The 22724-nt window shown below is 36.1% G+C and overlaps 1 protein-coding gene across 3 annotated transcripts in view; it reads right to left on the reverse strand.

Annotated features, from left to right (window-relative positions):
- Positions 1-19800, reverse strand: part of LOC145962504 (RNA-binding protein 24) — a 32479-nt gene extending 12679 nt beyond the window's left edge. The window contains exons 1-4 of one of the 3 annotated variants that reach the window (XM_083083588.1): positions 19435-19800; positions 11645-12037; positions 11266-11392; positions 8737-8797 (exon numbers count right to left, since the gene is read on the reverse strand). In XM_083083588.1, coding sequence (XP_082939714.1) covers positions 8737-8797; positions 11266-11392; positions 11645-11905 — 449 coding nt within the window. In that variant the 5' untranslated portion in view covers positions 11906-12037; positions 19435-19800. Of the gene's footprint in view, positions 1-8736; positions 8798-11265; positions 11393-11644; positions 12038-15820; positions 16272-19434 lie in introns of those variants that run through there. The other 2 variants (XM_083083591.1, XM_083083589.1) reach the window with 2 other exon arrangements.
- Between the last annotated feature and the right edge of the window lie 2924 nt (positions 19801-22724).

A 22724-nucleotide genomic window follows, 5' to 3' on the forward strand; every position in this document is an offset into this window, starting at 1 on the left:
GAATTCTTCTAAGACAAAAAAACATACATGAATTACAAAATTATCGCTAATGTAACACGCAGATGTACGTGACTAAACAGATTTTATCGTGATACTAACAAATCGGCTATCTGATCAATTTTATCATATTCTGCAAATAATGTATAGTAATAAAATATAAACTGATAGCCAATTGTGAGAAACATACCATCGATTTCCTTACATTAATAATAAAAAAATTATAGAGGTATGCTAATTGGATTCATATCACCGGTGCTACAGCTGTTGAAGGTTAAATTAGAAGAAAAAACTACTTATTCTAATGCTTAACTGCAATAATTATAAAATTACTTATATAAAAATCTGAAAACTTCTATCAAATCAAGATGTAAAGCCAATAAAAAATAATATATTTTTTTAAATATAGAATAAATTTATCTTTTTCTTAAAAAAAAGTTTATGTCACATGACTTAAAATATGAAATATACATATTTAATATTAAAAATTAAACTGCTGCAATAAATGACGTAAAGTTCTACTATAATTTTTGTTAACAAAATTTGATTTTAATTTTACTAAAGAATTTGTGGGACTCTAGATCTTCTCACATATAATATGCGAAACAATATCCGTGGAATGTCATCCTTCGGCCTGTACCTTTCGTCCTTGAGACCTTCGTGCGGAAACGGGGCGGTTTTAATGGACGCATAATTTTCACAATGAAGAACCACGTTGACGACATGTCGCGACGCGACCTTTTACACGATCGATGTAACATGTAACATACGAGCGGACGAAAAAAATGTACATTACGGCGATTCCCGTGAGAATAAATGCGCGTGCTACTGTCGCATCGTAGCAATTTAAAAAACAAGAAAAAAAAGAAATATTTTAAAAAACGTCCGAATCAATAAAAATAATGGCCATTTGTAAAAAGTTTTATCTGGGTTAAAAATACATCATCGAATGAATTGAGCGGGGCAACGAATTCTTTATATTACAATAAAATGGACATGTGTCAGGATAGTTTCCACACTATAAAATTAAGATTAATTCGTTATATTTAAAATTAATATCTCAATTGTTTCCACAATTGTTGTCATCAAACTACAGTTATTTTTTTTCTAACATTTTTGACCGGTGATAAAAAAACTGCGCGGTAAAATGCCGTGAGACGCTAACGAGAAAGACCGGCCAGGTAAGAGACATTACAACCGTCCCATAGTCACGAAAGGACCCTCCTGTTGCCTCCCCTCGTGACGGATCTAAGTGACCACCTTCGATTTCCGACGCAAAGTGGCCGCGCGCCGCGATTAGGATCTCCCGACTTTTCCCTACGTTGTACCACGACATACGTAATGACGTAGTATATCCCGGGGGAGTGAATCGCACCGACGGGGATTGTTCAATCAACCCCATTAATTCGTGCGTGCGGGCTTCTACGACCCCTGCGACTATGGGGCGATCGTTAACGATGAAGCGGAAGCGCGTGTTAGCGGGCCGGAAGCCACCGAAACACCTCGCGCGACACGTTACGGCACGAAAGATCTCAGGAAGATCTGGTAACCGATATTTTGTTCCCTTTTTTTACAGGAATGCTGATTATTAGATTGTATAATGTCCTATAATATCGAGCGCTTTTGGAAATATTTAAATCTGCATAAATATGAATATAAATTTTGTTAATATTGATAAAATTGTAGAAAGATACTGGATGGGTTCGAAATATCGTTGTAAAATATGAAGGAATGACTCGAAGATGTAGAATGAAATTTTTTTTATGTATATGAGACTTTTAGAAAAAAGAAAAAAGAATGAAAATTGGAAAATTGATATAATAAATATAAATGTTGATAAAAAAAATGATATGCAGCGTATGTGTAACTCTTATATTACATTAGTCTCCTAAATTGTTTTGTTCTATCTTCTTTTTCAAATAATAAGTGTTAGACAATTTTTTCGGACAATTCGATCCAAACATTCGGACAATTTTTTTTAAATTAAAATGCCATTTTCAGAGTTTATTTTATTTTCGCACGAAGAATCACCTTTCTTTCTCTATAGATTAAATAACATAAGAAGAGAACATTGCTCGAAAATTAACGATATTTACAATTCTTTTGGCATTCATACACGCGTCCAAGTATCGTACGTGCATCAGTTAACCCGACATAATCTCGCCGTCATCTTCTTCCGTATATTCGCGTAAGTGTGTCACGGAATGCGACGCGGTCAGTTTTCACACGTGTGTGCGGCGGTGGCACGTGATGCCCGGCGATCATCGAGGCGGTTGTGCGTTTCCGCATCGCGGACTGGACTCTTGCACACTTGCGTGTATGCGTGTATTGCGTATGTGTGTGTGCGTGCGCCGATACACATTATCTGTGTCACCTGGCGAGGCACCTTGCACGCGCATGTGTGCGCGAGCGTGGATATCACACATATATACATATATATATATATATATATATACATATATATATATATATATATGTATCGCACGACGCAACTATGCGCAGTGCACGGATTGTGCGGGCGCCGGCGCCGTAGATAATCCAATGGGATGATCTGCCAATCCTTGGAAAGCAGACCGGACCAATGGTAACTGCGAAGGGTGGTGCCGCGACGACTTAATTGTTCTCGGTACGCATGTTGTTTCTCTAATATATGCTAAAAATACGATTCGGCGGACACACGGCGAATTTTAGAGTCGAGATACACGCTCGAGGGAGGAGACGAGAAAGGTCTCTTTCCTCTACAATTTAAGAAACCGGAAACGCACCCTGATTGAATCATAGATAAAGCGATAATATGCAGCGCGTAATATTTGATTGATGTCGCCCGCGAATAAATTAGCTTATATGTTTTTTCTTTCAAATTAAAAATAATATGTAACTCGAATTAGATGGTGAAGTTAAAATTACTGCCAAAACGTATCGCATCCGGAGCGATAGATCTAAAATTTCAGGAAATCGCATCCCGGAATTACGCTCACTCATCGCTCTAAAACTCGAAATGCAAGCTTAAATGCGTCCTCAATGTATTTATGTAAATGCGATACAGAACGCTCGTGCTTCGCTGTACGATGTTACGGCTTGCGTCAGAAGAGCGACGACGACAGGTGGACAGAAGCCGCGGGGGCAATGAAAATAGAAATGGACCTTTAACGCGCGCGCTGCATCGCCCACGTTTCATCTCTCCGAAAAGAAATGATCGCGGATCTTATTCCCGCCAACGACGTGCGAGACGGAAATGCTCTTCTCTACCGAAGTGCTACTCAACGTTTCAATCCGACAGTCTCACAAAGGCCATGAGTCAACGTTTTTACGAATGAGTCAGAAACAGTAAACTTTTTTTAAGATAGCATTTAGTGCCACATAAAAGATATGCAGCTTGCAACGTGACGACTTATACTTTGGTAGCGTCTTACGTTTCTTTTGTGATAGATCGTCGAATGCGAATAGATCAATTTACAGAGGAACTAAATCGGAAGGAGCGAAAAAGGAACGCGAAATATGACAGTATATTTCGAACGTAACGTGCTATTTAAAGAGAAATATAGCTCTGAATGTTTATTTATAAAATGGAAATTCTACTGGCAAGAAAGAAGAATCGATGTAAAAAACATCGTTTGAATCTAAAGATTCTAGTTCAAAGATTGTGTTCCTTAAGAGCGCCGTCTAAAGAGTCAAAAAGAATTGATTTTTTTATACTTTTCAAAAGTATGATGTCTATATACATATCTTTAGAATATATCTTTCAAATATAATTATATATCTTTAGAATATATCTTTCAATTTTACAGATAAATTTGTAAAATTGACAAAATTATAAGACTTTAAATATGACATGCGAGCCTTGAAATAGACCTGCAAAATTTGAAATGTTTTTCTTGAAACACTGTTTATAAAATTAATGTGATGAATATTTTGAAAAGTGAATTGAATAACTTCAATTTTTTAAATGAAAGAGAACATTCTTTGGAGATATATACTTGATCTCAGGCAGAAGATACCTGAATCTAGATGGAATTTAAAGAATTAATAATTAATATTTTCCTGATCTTCAAGAGATGAATAAATTTAAAATGACATTACTTTATTATTTTTAATTTTCTCTAATGAAATTGAATTTCAATATCTCACAAAATATCCTACAGAATAAAAACAGAATTTTAAAATGACATTACTTTATTATTTTTAATTTTCTCTAATGAAATTGAATTTCAATATCTCACAAAATATCCTACAGAATAAAAGTAGACCGAGTTTATATTGAACAATTATACAAGTCAGCATGTCACATTATATTATGCATTATCGAACACGCTACGAAGAGACTCATATTGAACAAAAATGCTAAATATGCGAGATTAAAAATACTGACATATACTAATTAAACATCAATAAAAAACAAAAAATGTCAAAAAGATCAATTTCTAATATTCTTCAAAAAAATTCTTAGAAATCATCAATTTTTCACACTGCTTCAGTAAATTGGACCCTTAACTTACTCTCGGTCTACACATGTACAACGAACAGCGCGAGCGGAAGTGCCGAATGAGAGCATAAATAAGCGCGGATCTTCAACACGGTCCGGCGCGATATCGTCCTAAGGCATAAATCGTTAGAATCCTCTCGATAGAGCTCTCGAGAGAGCGGGTGGCGGGTAGAGAGAAGCTGACACGAGGGACAGGTGGTGCTAAATTAAGACTGGACCGTCGCCAGCGCGGCTCCAACATGGCCGGTCGAGACGTCGTCGTCGTCGTCGTCGTCGTAGTCGTCGTTGTCGCTCGCTTACGACACGGATTTATCAGAATCGCTTTCTGACGTCTACCGCGACGTCCGCGACGACCGGTGTTGAATTTCACTCTTCTCTTCTCCACCTACATTTAGCTAATTCCAAAACGCCACCCCCGCACCAACCGCGCTTTACGCATCTACGCCTATGCGTGACGCCGCACCGACGATATTGATATGATAACGCATTCGCCAAACGCGAATTTTCGCGGATTAATCGACGGCTTGTTCGCCCGTGACGAAAAAATTTCCGCCATTGTTCCACGTGCATTAGCGAACTGCGCCACATTATACGTTCCGCAGATGTGACGCGATCAATTCGATTAAATTAGATCGCATCAATGAGGATGATGTCATTTGAGAAAACAATATTACAGAATTATCTTGAAATTTAATCGATAACAATTTATGTAATAATTATTTCTTTTTTTTTTAACGATAAATGGGCTCGAAATCTTTTTTCGCTATGATTTTTTCTATTTATCGCAATTTTCTTACGTTAGAAACAAATGGAATTAATTAATAGAGCTAATAATAAGATTAATCAATCTGGTTGTGAAATTTATGAGGAATTTGGACCCGCAACTTCGACCTTCGCGGGAATCGATTGCCCCTTTGCATGGGGCCCCCGCTGGATCGCACAAAAAACGAACCCCCCTCGCGCGCGATGCACTTATATATTCACGCGTCTTTCACACGATTACGACACATTTCTCCGCGAGACGAGGAAAAAGTTAAGTCTCCCGCGTCTTTCATTAATGAACGAGAGAAAAAATGGGTCTCTCAGATTACTTGATAAAAAAAGGAAAGACGCCGCCATCATTCAAAGAGCGATAAAAAATTGAACTATAAGAAGCGTTTCGCTAGGATTGTGACTTTTTCCCACAGTCGCGGAAACAACCGTGGACAATCTCGGAAAGACGTCACGCAATTGTTCGCAATAATAGCACCAACTTAGAGTTGGTCATGCTGCAAACTAATAATTACGCGATAAACACTCGAGTAAATTTCAAAAAAAAAAAAAGAAAACAGAAAACATCGACACGGCACCGTATTTCGTTATTATACGACAGAGAGCTATACCGTGTTATTTGAAAAGTCCAAAAATCACCCACGTACAACACCAAAAAATACAACACCAATAGCGACACCAAGTGTAGTGTAAGCCTTCACCACACACACAAGGTTATTAATATATTATAGTGGTTAGCGGATCCCCTATACAAGTCTCGGGACGGACATCCGTATTTCCATGAGAGAAGACACTTCGATCGACCTTATCGCATTCCAAGGAAGGAGGATATCTACTTCGCGTTCCTTTCATTCCGACCGTACGAACTGTGCGTCAATTTTTCGAAAATAACAATAATTAAAAAATTTATTTTAATTTTCAAAAATAATTTCACAAAGATCGATCTTTTCTCCTACAGCTCGAGCTCGCGCGAATTTCTCGCTCGATCGAGATATCGCGAGTAAGAGTCACAATGAAAGTGAAATAAATTGAAAATTAATAATCTAAAAGAGCGAATCATCGAGTAGCGCATTTCGGAAAGAGCTTACTTCAATTATCGATAAGGGCTCCATTTTACGCGCTTGATGAGATTTTCGTGCGGCATTGAAGAAGCCTCCGGGCCAAACGAGGTGAACCGCGATAGGATCGATCGTCGCGCGATCAAAAATTAATACGCACCGTTCGTGTCTCTCGGCGCCGGTCGATTTCCGGCGAGGAGCCCAGAAGAAGAGACTCATGCGCGGCTCGCGGAATCGCGGCCGCGTTCCTCTTTATTCACCCGAATTCCATAACGTCTCCTCATCTCGCGACTCTCCTCCGTATGCTACTCCGTATATTACTCCGTATATTACTCGTTTCTCGTTCTCGCGGAATCGCGAAAGGCGCTCTAAGTAAACGAGTGAGGCCTGCATGGTCTACGTATCTCAAAAGACTAAATATTTATAAGCAATGGCCGAACGGTTCTCTGGCGGATCGGAATGGATCAGATACGCTTCTTCCTTGGCTCGCGTTAATTTAACGAAGAAACCTATTCCGAAATTTATGTGGCTCTTTATGCCTTATTCCCGTTCATAATTCTTTAATTCTAAAAAAGAAAAAATGCAACCGGATGAGCTACATCTGGAAATCAGCATTTTTTTCTACGAATCTCGTTAAAGTGTCTAATAAAGTACCTCGTTCGTTTCGACTACAAAACAAATAATTCGACTCGGAAGCATTGCGAATTAAAATTTGCATCTAAAATTGGAAGATGTTATTCTCGTTTCGTTTTAGCATTCCCGTCACCAAAAAAAAAAGGCAAAATAACAGCAATTATAATAAATGAAAAAATACATACATTATCTAAAATTAATGAATCGCTAAAAAAACGCTAAGACGAAAAAAGAAATTTTTTTATTTGTAAAATTGCTTAAGAAAAATCGCACATCAAACAAGTATAAATTTACTCGTTAATTTATTATTTTAAATTGCTAATTCCAATAATTAAATATTGTAAATCAACAAAAAAATTACACGATATCATTTAATCACCAAAGAGCAGTTAAAATAAAATTGCTCACTTCAAAATATATCAGATTTTTCATTTCAATTTAATTTTTTTCAATAAGTATAGGTAAAATGACCTCAATAAGTAAGAGAAAAAAAATTATTATGATAAATTCGTTTTTTTAAAGTCACGAAGTAATTTTGGAAAGTTTTAAAGTTAAATGTGATTTCATACAAATTATTAAATATTTGAAACAAACCTTTTTTTAGATTGACAATAGTACATTAATTTTTATCTCATCATCTTCTTTTCTGTGTATTTATAATAATGAAAGATTAGATTTTTGAATACTAGAATAGCTCGACTTTGCTTTGCACGACGCTAGTGTCGAATCGAAGAGGTATAACAGTTATCGATACTGCGATTTATTATCATCCCGATTATTATCGTCATTAATATTATGCTAATTAAGAAAAAAGAGTGTAAAGGAGTAAAGATGTATAAAAATAAAATAAAAAAATATTAAAAACCAGTAACAAACAATCGCAAATCTCTCAGCAACCGCAAATCATTATCATCACTTCACGTCAATTTCACCAAGAAAGAAAAAAAACACAATCAAAAAAAGTACGTTAGGAGAAGAAGAACAACAGGCCGATCCTCGGAAGATCTTCGCTATATACTTCATGGAAAGAAACTTGTAGGTACTCATACGTGTAGGTTTCTGATACGTGTGCGTGTGCCGCTTTCTCTCTTATTCCATTTTTCTCTCTCTTTTTCTCTTTCTTTCATCGATCGCTAATACATTTCTCCTTTTTTTTCTTTTTCCCGTCTTTGTCTCTCTTTCGTATTAATATAGGATCCTTAGAACGGCCCTTGGCCCTCTCAAAGATCTCGAAAAGAGGACTCTCTGCCTGTCTCCTTACGCACGTGCGTCAGGATGCTGAAACGTCATATATATAATGGCTTTATAAAAAAAGCTCGTAAAATTATTCGACCGTGCGAATCCGTTAAGCGGAATACCTTCTTAGTTTTCAAACATTGTATCAACGATTAATTTTCATCACATCCCAACCCAATATTCCCGGGAAATTCTACACGAAAGTGAACGAATCGTAATGTGTTCGCGTAAGGGTGGCTCGAAAACTGACAATTCATTGACAATATTCGCAAAAAGATCGATCTTATTTTTCGCCACGTTACAAATTTGTATAAACGCTAAGTAACAGTTTATTTAATTCACCTATGCGCGATAAAAAAAAAAAACCGTTCGAGAGAGCGAAAAATTGCATGGACAAACGATCTCGTTGATTTATTTTAGCGAGAGAAATTAGTCAATGATTACGCGAAAGATCGCGCTACGAACGATTCTTCTTGACTTAGATTACTCTGATCTCTAACTACAGTTACGACATATGCGTTCTTAATATCCCTCGACAAAGCACATAAATGTACTCACCCGTATTGGCCAGGAAGTACTGCTGGATAACCGGCCCGGATGCCTGTAGCGAACGGGAATGCTGAAAATCACAGACGTAATCGGTGAATTTCAGTTTTTAATAATTGATTCGCAAATTCTTATTTCTTTATCATAATCGAGCTTGTTTAAAACATCTTTCTTTCAACAAGAAATGCTAAAATTATTAACTTTGTTTTAATACTTTGTAGAAGATGTCCATTTGAGAAATTTTGCTGGAAATAATGCAATTTCGCTATTTTTATGATGTGAAAACAAGCTTTAAAATAGCAATTTCTACTTTTTTGTTATTGACACTTCGACACTTTTTTTTTGTTTAAGAAAAGAATCAAAATTAATCAAAGACTTTGCGCACAAACAAACAAATATATGATAATTTAAAAGCGCGTTTATTTTTAAAAATTTTATCACAAGGAAAAATAGAAATAATGACAAGTGTGAACAATACATTGATAACTCATTGCACACTCAACCACGTAACATTACACCCGTTCAAAGTTAGTAGAAAATTCCCAGTAAAAATAATTCATATTCTTAGCTGAAAATCTGTGTCATATGCCACCTTCCATGTAATGTTTTATTCATTAGCATGATCAATATAGAACCAGTATTCTGTCTTAAAGGAATCTTGCCGAATCAATATACGATATATGAAATTATCGTATTACGAAAACAGAGGACGCGATATTTGTCGAAGAAATAATTGAGCGACTAAAAATTTGCATGATTCATCGAGAATTCGCGCTCGCCGCATCGATGGAAAGAAACAAATCATCCAATAAAAAAAGAAAACTTATAGCCGCTTCGTAAATACATTTGTGTGCGTTTTGTCATTATTCTTTGCTTTTTTTTTGTTATCGAAACTTTCTGCCTGCTAATGATCATTTAATAAGTGTGCGCGATTACAGCATCGTCAAATAGGAAGGAACACGTGCGTAAAAGCGGACATGTAGGTACGTGATGCGTGCACACAAATTGAGATACTGATGCACCGATGGCATGCTCGCTATCTGAGAGTGCATTACGGCGCGCAATAAACTTGAAATGGCCATGCAACCGAATATATATAACGATTGTTATCAAGAATATGTCTCGCCCTTTCCGACGTACCGTAGCGCAATATAAATTAAATTGAAAATTATTTTTAGAATTATAATTGATAAAACACTATCTATCTTCTCCAATAAAATTTGAAGTTCTTGACAAAGTTGGATTAAATTGAAAAAAATAATCTAAATATATGTCGAGTATAATTTTTCCATTTTTTCCACAATTTTTTATTTCAAGATTAAATCACTTTGACACTTTTCAAAGTAGAATCAAAATATTATTTATAACTTTCAAGAAAATGTCAGATAATGTCGCAAAAAAGATTTGGAAATGTGCAAGTAAGAGCAGATTTAAACGCGACCTAGTTATTGCAAATATGATAATTTTCATCGGAAATATAAACTGGAAATAATTGTTTCGGAGAGAAAAAAACTAGACAATTCGGTACTTGGGTTAAGACAATTTTAGACTTAGGTCTCGAAGCGTCAAGCTATGTTGGCTCAAAGCCATTAGAAAAGTTCGAGAGAATGATTCAAGGAACACTTTACTATTTGGCTGACCGTTCCTCAGCCCTATCGACTTGTCACATCCACAATGTATATGCCAGAATTTGTATAAGAAAATATTTGATAAGAAAAATCATTATTATTTATCTATACAGCTCTCTCTATTAAACGAAACTCTTTTTAGCAGTCTATCAAACTATTATTTTTATATTTTGAATATTACACAATTTTTTCTCCTAATTAAAGTAAAAATTTAATGCTTTGATTAAATGTTTTGTTGGTCTTTCATTAAATTTTAACGTACACAATTAATAAATAAAAATAAATAGTGCAACGGAATCATCTTACGCATCTCAAGATGTGCGTCGCATGACAACATATCGTTGCGACGAATGAGGTTTCAGCGATTCTGGCAATGTATCAAGTGGAAAACTTGTGACTGTGACGCGCATCTTAAAAATAATGAAATATCAAAAACAACGAGAATCAAATGCGAAATAAGAGAAGAAGTGATCCTAAACAGAAGTTACATAATCGCGATTCTTGATTTTTGATCAGAAGAGCGCAAATATATTAATTCTAATTGCGAGGATAATTAATTCGGATAACTTGAAAATTCTATACGAATGATTAATTATAAGAATTAAACGCGAAAACTGTGTCTTATCAATATCAATTACATATAAAATTCAATTCGACTAATTGCAAGATGACCATTAAATTCCATTGATCTGAAAACCTCGATATTTTAAGGGTCAGCCATTATTAGTATCAGAAATAAGAGACAAAGTAGTACAAATATGTTCTTTATCGACAAAATAAAGTAATTTATCTAACTATAGAATTTGCATATAGAGTTTGTATAACAATCTTTGAAATAATTAGATACATTGCGATCGAAAGAATAAATAGTTAGCACACATAATTAGGAAAATGTCAAAACGATAAAACTTACTCGTTTGCAAATTGCCCCTGGGTTTAGCTCCGAGAATGGCCAAGTTGACGTTTGCCTTGCGACCATCGATGATGGGATTAGGATCTTTGCATGCCCTCTCCGCCGCCGGTCTGTCCCCCATAATTACCTGCATACAGATTAAATTTATCCTTTGATTAATCAAGAATAAATGAATACGTATTTTTTATATATTTTGCCAATCATTTTTTCCCATTAATCGATAAAAAACATATGTGTAATAACAAAATACATATTTACAATAAAAAAATTTTTATATAATATAAATTTGTATATAATATATATCCGATATCACGTTAAAATCGAATGAACGAATGACATCTATTATATATCTATTATATATTCTCTTGTAATTACTTACAAAGCCATAGCCTCTGCTTTTGCCGGTCTGTCTGTCCGTGATGACGACCGCTTCTTCGATATCTCCGTAAACGTTAAAATGTTCCCTGAGACTCTTGTCGGTGGTATGATAGGGTAGGCCGCCGACGAACAGCTTCGTCCATGTTGTGTCCTTTTGCTGTGGCGTAGTACCCGCCAGGGCTCCCAGCCCTTGTACCAATTCGTCGGGCGCTGGGGCACCCACGGCGCCCACACCGAGACCAGCGGCACCCGGCATCAGCATCCTCCAAATTTTGGCGAGATCGCCGCCGGACGGAACAACGACTTGCTCAATCTTGACACTTTCTTTGGTACCTCGGTCAATGTTAATCACGCCACAGGCCGTGCAGCATTTAGACACGGAATGCTCTCTGTTCTGCAAACAGAAAGAAATTTATGTTAAAATAAGAAGAAACAAATAAATAAAAATAAACGTATAAAACGTATAATTCACACCCACAGATACGAAAAAGCCTGTGAGTGTTATTTGATTTTAAAATAATTGGTAAAATCGATAATCTTAAATATATATGTGTTTCTTTTAAAATAGAAATATATATTTGGAATTGTATTTGTTACTTTCCTTCTTTAATAAAAATATAAAGAAAGCGAAAATTAACTATAAATATATTTTTCATCGAGAATAAAGAAATAATAAAATTTAATTTCTAAAATGAAATTAACACATACTTCTTTTATTTATAATTTCTGTGTAAAGGAAACTTAATTTGAATTTAAATTAATTAACTCCAAAAATAATTTTTAACTCACTAAAAATAGTTAATTTGACTTTAAATTAATTAAATCTACAATTAATTCTCATTAAAAACAAAAAAAATTCTAATTTTTCAGTTTTAAAAATATAATTTTTTATTCCATAAAATATGCAACAACAAAGACTTGTTTTAAAATAAAAATATTTTGAATGAAATCGATACGTATATATTTTCATCTATCATGAATAGACAGACAAGATTTAAATATCCCCAGATTTAAATATCTATTGTATCGCGAGAATACGATAAGTGAAATCTGTATACAGCACATCTATTTTCCTTTAATCTTATCTGTAAAATAGATAGCAGCATAGTATATATATCTCACCAAATTTTCTTATTTCAATAAGAATATAGTAATATTTAAAATCTTTATTTCTTTATTTCATCTCTTCACAGAAGCAACGAAAAATTCAGTTTAACATAATCGAACAAGAATTCAATTATTTGTTGAAACATATTCTCATTTCTAATGTACACTAGATGTTCTAGACAGAATAATTGCACGTCACATAATATATTAAGGAAGCTTCACCGAAATCGATATAAACGATCAAACGTTCTTGTTCATTTAATGATCCTTGATATACATTGGGCCCTCAAAGTAGTATGTTTGTTACGGAAGGATTAATTTGTGTACCGCGTTGCTGTTTAATTCAACTGCGTCCAATTAAGGAGGCCGCACGTGCGGTTTAGAAAGCTTTGATGAAAAGGTTCACTTCCCATCCCTCCGAGGGTGAAAGAACTACTGCACTTGGTCATGCAGGATCGATACATAATGTGTATGTCTATGTGTGCGAGTTTCGTGCAATTACATTGCAACCAAATTGACACGCGTGCATTATAACGATGCGTGCGTTTTAACACGTGCGTATTAACAGTGCTGTTACAATTGTGATCTGATGTCGATAAGCGAAGTGCTCGCTTTTCTCACTTTTCTCCCGAAGAATTTTATATTACTGATTTGTAAGAATACATATACGCGGCTTCACTCGCGTTCAGTGAAAGGGGAATCATAATTGAGTGAAATGGACGCGGAAATTCTTACGCAAAAAAGAGATATCGCTACTACTTAGGCGCCAAGCAGAACTTCAGAAAACAATTATAATAAGCGATGTGAAATTATATTAATTAACTCTTAACATGTAATCAACAAGAAATTCATATGAAATAATTTTCAAACGTAATTTAAAACAAGAACAAGTAAAATATTCTTTAAATATTTCTCTAAACAATTGTTTTTAAGCATAAAATTAATTTCTTTAGCATACATTTTTCATAAATACAAAACAGCGTGAAAATAATATCAGTTCCGAGATTTAAAAAAATGTTTTAATTTTGCGAGAAAAATTTATTTTATATTATGTCTTAAATTTTCATATAAATAGCAGAATTTTATTTATAAATAAAATTTGCAAAAACAGAACCGAGTGAGCGTGAGTAATGTGCTATCTAAAATAACATTGCCTACGTAATAAATCATGTCATGACTCAATCATAACATAGCGCGAACGAGGTTTAAAAATGTTAAAATTATTGAAATAGTAGATTATTATGAAACACACACACATTAAATATAATATTTTTTCAAAATTTCCACCTCTATAAAAATTCGAAGAATATAAAACCAGCTCGAACATCAATCAAAAAAATAAACACAGTTCGTATTAAAACATAATAACCCTCTTTATACGAAAATATATAACTGTACTAATATATACTCTTTATAAATAAATATATCGACTTTCATGAATTTTTTAAATTTTATTTCTAGTATTTATAAAATATTCATAGTATTTATAAAATATTCATGTATAAAAATCAATTTAACGAAGAAAGTATACAAGGTAAAAAAAAATAATCTTTTGAAGATACCATCAGCAATATGGTGATGCAACATGGCATACGCACGCACATACATACGCACACGTGTGTGCGTGTACATCTGCGCTCGCAACTTCCTGCAGCACGAGAATTGATGGACGACGAAAGCGAATCGTCCTCTAGTTTCGTCTGACGCGCGTATTATTTTCGTCTATCTTCTCTGTCCGATTCACCCGAATCGATGACTACTCTAGGCACAAAGAGAACAAATAAATCTCCCCGTTCTCCTCCTGCATAGAACCCCTGTATCGGGGAAAATCCGATGGAATAACACAGAAGGAGCGAGAGAGGGCTTTACCCCGAGCGACGAAGAAAGTTATATACCAAGGGATAAGAAGAAAGGACAGGGGAAGGGAAAAGGAACCCTGACCTCTATCCAAGGTTCTGTCCTTCTCTTCTCTTCTCTAAAGACGTCTGAAAAGGGAGCCAGTTTTGCTCCTCGCTTAGAGAACGATTCGAGGGAACCAGGTAGTAGGGCATTTTTCGTGCGGCTCGTCTTTCGAGTTTCTGCAATGCGTTCTACGGTGCCAATGGTAGAGGAGGAAGAGAGAGGGCCTTTTCTCCCTCGTTCCTTTTTCTTTCTCCTTTCTCGTTTCATCGCAGCGTGTTCCCAACGCGCTCTTGCTTCTCCTTGCGTATTATACGCGCCGGGCCCTACGGCGAGGACAGAGGGGCCCCTCTGCCGCAACCCCCGCCTACTCTCCTTGCCCACCCCTCCCCCTGTCTTTTTCTACCGGTACTTCGACAGAGCGATCGTCCGTTCCCGGTCGAGATCCCCCAAAACGACGGCGGCAGCTGCTGCAGAAAACCGGTGCAGCACGCCGTATAATCATATTGTTGTATTGCCATCACCGCCCTCTCCTCCTTCGCCATCTCGTCCTAGACATTCTAGTTCACGCTAAGCTTGTCGGAACATTTTCTCAACGGATAAATTTAAAAATCGAAAACGGATAAATTTAAAAATAATTTTAGATTGTTAAATTAGATACGTAACTTTATATTATTTAACTGTGGACTATCGATATTCTAATAAAATGATACCGACAATTCCGTGAAAAATGCTGAGAACAATAATTTTAAACTAAGAAATTAATCCTCTTGTTAAAATAACACAATATTTATTAATTATTAATCATTAGAATAAATCGAAATGAAAATCTCGATATTAAAATTCTAGAAATAAATAAGATTCATCTTTTCTATCTATTTAAAAGTTCTTATTCTTTGACAGATCACGATTTTTAATTCTTTCCTATTTAAAAAGAAAACTTTTAACTTTATAATATATTTGTCTCGAATTCTTTGGCTGTGCAGTGTCGACTAATCCTGCCATTGCCAGGAGTAGTTTCAACCCTTCAGGTAGTAAGAGGTACCCGCTTGCAGAGGGTAGAAACAATGGCCGTACGCCGGCTGTTTCGTAAGCCGGCGGAAGCATACGGCAAACGCGCCTTCACGATCGCAAAACACGAAAATTTCGACCGATTCTCAGCTGTACTCACCGTATTCCGGGACAAAGTATCCTTCCGGTTTTGTTCGCACTTAAAATAAAATTTATGTGCATCGAAAAACAAGTAAAATTATAAAGAAAAATATTATTTCGCGATACGGGAGTTGTGCAAAAAAAAGAGAGGAAGGAAAAAAGGGAAGGCTCGTGAAAACGTTCTCTTGTTCTATGGAACACCCGTTGAGAGGCACTGGTTTTTAATAGCACACACGTGGATTGTGCGGACACCCCGTGGTGCACGGGAAGAATGTACTTCTCGAAGACGCGTTGCACTTGGGCGACAAATTCCCAGCCCTATGCGTAACGTCGGTGCGTCGTCGTCGTTGTCATCATCATTGTCGTCGTCGTCTTTCGATCGCATCTAGCGTGTGTCGTGCATTCGGCACTGGCCGATTGCCATGAGCTCCGCGAAAACCACGAAAATATCCTCTCGGCCAAAGTCGCAGACAGACCAGACTTTCGAAAAGCACACGTGGCTTTCGTCGAACTTCGAGAAAAAATGTCAACTATATGCGAGAGTTAATTGTAGGCGCGAAAAGTTCGTTAACCCAAAGATACGCCTGCGACTTTTTAAGAATCACTACCGCGAAAGTTCTCTCATTGTTTTTACTGTGAAAGATAGTGTATTGATTTTAAAAGGCAAAATAAAAAAGTTATCTTTTATTATTTAAATTTGACATCCTGTGCCTTTCAATTTTTTTTAATCGTTTAAGTTTGAATGTATTTGCAATTAAAAAATAAATTCTTATTTGTAATTACTCCATATATTTAATTAATACTAATTGATTTTTAGACGGATTCGATTCACTTGCACGTAAATTTTTTCATAACATTTGCGTACGTAGCGTCAATTAAGTTTCGAAATAACTGTTTCTTTTGCGAACTAATTAGCACGTTAATATTATTCGCGTCTTTCCGCAAAACTTGCCACGACGAGTTATGGTTATACGAGGCACAGCTTCGCCACGCAACCGATAACGTCATTATTAAATTGTTTGCATCTCGTGCAGGAACACTTGTTGAAGCACGATTGACAATAAGCGTGTATGTTTGCTAAAAGTTTATACTACCGGCATCGACGTTGTACGCGTTGTCCGAGACGCGTTATGCGCTACTTGCCCGTTGATAGCGTGAAAATTGCGTGGCTTGCCTTTTTCTGCATCGAAGATACCGACTATGTAAGAAAATAGTACATTGTGAATCGCGTGTTAGAATCTCTAGAGAAAGAAAGAAACACTTTCGTTCCGTGCTATTAGAGAAAATTTTAAAAAAACTTGGAGAGTTTTGAAGTTTCTGTTGCACGTCCTTATGATTCTCTTTTTAAATTATATATATATATATGTATATATAAATTATACGTAATCATTTTATTAATATATTAATTAGATATTTAAAAAAAACTACAAATGCTACGACACATATATATTATATAATGTGACGTCTCTTTAAAATATAATATCAAAAAAGAGCACTAAAAAAATACTTTACTCTACTAAAAAATTATTAAATAATTAATTAAATAATATTAATAATAATTAATTAATTAATATTACTAAATAAATAATAATTAATTAATTAATATTACTAAAATTATAAAAAAGTAACCTACAACAACCAGTGATTGATATAAAAGAATAAATAAAAGGCTTATATAAACATGGCACAAAATAGACCCTATAATACTTTGTATCGCTTACATTTTATAGAATCCTCAGAACTCGGCGAACTTCCGAAAGAACATCGTATTACATTAGCATAACTCGGTCTAGACTAGTCCCGTTACTTCTCAAGATAAGACAAACATAAAAATCGTAGCAAACTTTCGCGAGCAAATAACTTCCACATTCCTATGCAAACTTGCGAAGTTTCTTTTGCGCGACTTTCGCGAAAAAGAAAAGCGAGTAAGCCCTACCGCTGGAAATTCCTCTGGTTGCAACGCTTTCAGAAATACATCACCATATGATCGATTAATTTCAACCTTAAGCTAGTCAAAAGAATTTAAACTTTATAATTTCGATAAAATTCCCATGCTTGAGACCTGGCTTCTCATCGCGACATTAATCCGTTTAGTCACAAGATGGGATATATTCACGGATATTATTCCGAGCAGTTTTTCGACCAAAGGTACTATCACCTGCGCCCGTTTCCAGACGTACTAGCTCGGACGAAATCGCCGGGCACAACCGTCGGGGTTTATTAATAAACATCGGGGAACACGTGCCCGGTCGTCGTGGCAGCCCTTTGTCGCGGCCACCGGGCCGTTGAACGGGGGTTGAGAGGAGACAGCTGAGAGAGAGGAAGAGAGAGAGAGAAAGAGAAGGAGAAGAAGCAGACGGTTTTACGAACGCGCGCAAGATGGCCACGCGAGGTTCCGTCGACGAGGATAAACAGAATTTCCTGCGCGCACAAATTTGCGCGCCATGCGATTCTACACATATGCACACACACACACACACACACATACATACAATCTGCTGAATAAATCGAATTCAGTCGAGACGCTACGCCGTTTCGTGCGATTGATCGTACAGATCGCATCGGGGGGACAGGGAAGGGCACATTAATATCGTTCACAAGACATCCAATTTTTTTATCGATGCATCTTAATCATCAGAGAAGGAGAGAGGAGATGAACAATATCTTTACCCCTGTCCTGGCGACAGTAATTTCTCTTCATAGTCGGAGAATCGTTTTTCGAGAGGAAACACTATTGTTATCTCGTCGGTAAATTAAATGGATTAAGACTGGTATTATAATGTCAAATGTGTGTTTGAAATTTGTTCGAGAAAATTAAAAGGCAAGATAAAACTATAGCGAATTGCAATTTTTTATATTCTTATATAACTAAACTGCGCGTGTTTTGTATCTCTCATACTTTTTTAACGTGTTATACTATCTTATTATTTTTTTACTTACATGTCTATTATTTTTTTATCTTCCGTCGTTTTATTTTTTTTCTCAATCAATAATTCTAGAGTAGAAAAATTAAGCCATAAATTCAAATGGAAATGATAAAAATATATCTCAATCATAAACAAAATGACATCATTCTCCAAGTGAAAAATAATATTTCTTATTTATACATCCTCAAGAATTATAAATTAATCCACGATCGATCTTGTCGTCGCGCGCATTTTTATAATTATACCGCGCAATGTGAAAATACGTTAAGCGATACGCCATAATGATAGCAATTAAGGAACGATGCTATCAACGTTAATGAGTCGCGCAACTCCAAAATTCATACAGCGAGCGCAGCGATAGCAGCTTTATACACGGTATGCATTAAATATGACGAGTGCTAACGCGCAAGAGCGATGACTTTTCACGAGTTATCTGGTGGCCAAGCGTGTGCTATTTTCGAAAGAAATAACGGTGAACGAAGCGCAGATCGAAAATAGATCGATCGAATAAAAGAGGAACGCGCCGCGACTTAATTATTTCTCCATCGAGTCAATTAGAGAATCGATATAGAAAGATTGTTACAGCTACTGCGTCGAAATCTTTCCGTTATCGTCGTAATAAAATAAAATATAATTTCCCCAAAAGTCCATTTCTCCCAGAAGGTTCACGAGGAGAGAATCAAGGTTAAAAAAAAAGTTTACTCACCTATGTTTACTCTCGTCGCGCTGCGTGCGTACGAGCGTATATGTATGTACGTATGTATGCGTGTCCGTCCGTACGTCGCACTAGAATCCGCCACCTTGATAATCCCAATGATGATACACAATCAGTATTACACAGCAAAATTAGGAGGGATCCGCGCGATCGGACGCACTCGGGAAGAGACGATCGCTCCAATCCACTCGGATTGGAAATAAATACGCGGCTCCTGCGTTCGGCACCTCTTCACTCGGACGAGTGCGTGTTGTTAGAGCGAATCACCACGCGCTGAACGGCGCCCTTCTTGCGACCGCGCGCGCGAAAAAAAAACGCAACCGACACCGACGAAGGCCCACGTGCGAGTGTCGAGCGGTCGAGTTTGAGTTGTCGCGGCTACTGCGCGGCGCTTCGGTTTGCCAGCTGGCTCGTCTTCGCGCGCTCCGATTGGCTCATCCCCGTCACGTGCGTGCGCAGCGATCCCGTATACCTGAGGAGAGAAACGAGCGCTGAAATTCAAAAAGCGGAATCGATCGGCCGCTTTGACGGCTGACGACGCTCGACGACGCTCGTTTCGCGACGAGATGCTTCTCTGCAACGGGGTAATGAATGATCGATTGTCTCGATATCATGCGTGCAGGTAGATTCACACGCCCGCTAATCTGTATTATTGCGGCGAATTGTCTCGATTGTTTCACTCCCTTCGAGAGTATTTGTGATTTTTATAGATTTTTCGCGGGCCTCTCTTCTGAAAAAACACTAATAATAATGTGTACATTGATATTTTTTGAAATTTCTTATATTGATTGACAATATGATACAAAATTTTTACAGACAACTATGTGGTTATATTTATTCTATTTAATAAATACTCATATAAATACTCAAATAATTATAATTACGAAGTTTATAAAGACAGCCACGTTAATTGTATAATTAATTGTATAATAATTTATAATTATAATTGTATAATTTATCAGAATTATTAAAATACATAAAATTATGTTTATATAATATTGTGAGGAAAACACACAATATAAAATTAAAAACATTTCTGATATTTATCCAAGTATTTAATACATTAAATAAATTTTACTTTTTGTCACAATTCTTTCTTCGAAATACTTAAAATATATTAATAATTTTTCAGAAATTATATGTAAAAATATATTTATCTACAAAAAAAATTTATAAAAATAGTTATTAAAAGAATTTTATTATATAAGAATTTTATTATATAATCGGAGAAATATAAGTTTCTCCCTCTCTTTTGTCCTGCAAGAATTTCTCTTACGAATGGACAACAAAGCGAAATGATCCCGTAGGACTACGAGGCGAGGCGATGGTCCGCGAAGGAGCATCAGCTGTTCGAATTATTATCGTTGCAGACGACGGCAGATGTTCGCTAACATAAGCCTGAAACGCTCTCCCCCGAAAGCTTTAAACTCGCTGATCTTTTTTTCTTTGAGCCGGTGAAAAACTCACGAGAAAAATACACCTTTCCTACGCCTCGCACGCGGCTTGGACATTAACACTACGCAGGAAACGAATACATATCAGTTTGAATTGTAAAATAAAAAACATCCGGCAATACACATCGTCCTCATCTTTTCAAATTTGTATCAACAAAAATTTTAACGTCATGAGATACACGATCTTTCGTATTATTATTTAATATTTTTATACTTTGAAATAACGAAATTTAAAATAATTATAAATATAATAATCTCAAAAAATCTATCTGATAATTCATGGCATTAGAAACGTATTAATTTATCTTTATAATTTTATTATAAATTTTAAGATAATTTTTTCCCGGAAATAATTTATACACATTTATACATATATATATATTTATAGCCTCACGTATTATTTGCTATTATGAAAATAAATTTATCATTTTTGATTAATATCAAGTTGATTCCAATCAAATTCAGATTTCAACACAACCATAATATTTTGACCAATAAAAAGTCCAACAGAGTTTTATTACATTGTCCTCTACCTTAGACAAGATTATCACTGCACTAGTAAAGACTTATAAATTACAATTATGTCCTTATGAAAATCTATATGAGATATAATCTCTTCGTATTTCTTATGCACGTTATGCAAATCACGAGCATAGAAATAGTCGTAAACAATTTTATTACGCAAACTCTCGAGGATAAGCAACCAGGCAGCGATAATTCGTAGCTGCCCAGTTAAGTTTCCTTTGAGGATACACGACGATGCTCGGGAACTTCGCATTGTTCGAAACCTGCCGTTAGTTATGTGCGACGGAATATAGGATATCATCGTCTGTCCGCATCGTCCATGTTCGAAGGAGACCCCATAGGTTCGTGGCACGCGCTGCCAGCTGCCACACAGCTGTCTCTCCTCTGTCGTCCCCTATACACGAGGCCAGGGTTCTTACCCGACCGTGGTGCATTTACCACACCGAACGAACCGTTTCGCTTCTGTGTGCACGACGCACGTGCGTACGCGCGACTCGACGATATTTTGTTGGCATGAGCGACGTGCGGAGTTTCCCTTTCGAATCCATGTATGTAAGAACGCGAAAAAAATCTATAAAAATGCTCCCAACGATTACGCCGAATCAGTATTTTAGTCGCATAAAATTGCTATTGTTAATGACTTTGTGGGATCAACGCCTATTATTAATTACTCATCAAGTAACTTTGTTCATGTGCAATTTTCATTGTTATATTTAAATTTAATTATATCGTTGTGAATATAATTATATATTTATTTTCCATATTTAGATGTAAATTTTTTAATCACTGAAAGTCTCTTTTTAATTTTTCCCATACTATAGAAATTATATATGAATCTGAAATATATACTGCGAATAAAGAATTATACTTTTTAAGGATTCAGTAGAGTTGCTCTTTCCCGCGCGAAATACATATGCTGAATTGCATATACGATATTACTGGAAGACAGGGCTACGCATGGGGCTTTACATTTGCGGTTTCCCATCCGGCTCGACCGGCGCAGCCTCGCAGGAAATAGTCCTGGAGAGTATCCTAGAGGATATAGGGCTATTGGGTTTCGCGTGGAAAAAAAACGAGGTTGCTGGCGACAGAAAGTGGGTAGGAGAAAGGGATATACGAGGAGATGTAAGTGCTCGTACGAAAAATAAAAAAGACCGGGAAGGGGGAAAAGCGAAGTGCACACGCCAAGGGCCGGAAATCCCAGGGCATTCAACTCTGACACCCGGTATATATTTAGATTTAAAGAGACCCGATTTCGTAGATATGTACATAGCGCGATTAATTGACAGTCCGAATTTTTAA

This window comes from Camponotus vicinus, unplaced genomic scaffold (assembly GCF_025532165.1).
Source record: "Camponotus vicinus isolate PSW18456_S1 unplaced genomic scaffold, iyCamVici1.0 SCAF_12, whole genome shotgun sequence".
Lineage (NCBI taxonomy): Eukaryota > Metazoa > Arthropoda > Insecta > Hymenoptera > Formicidae > Camponotus > Camponotus vicinus.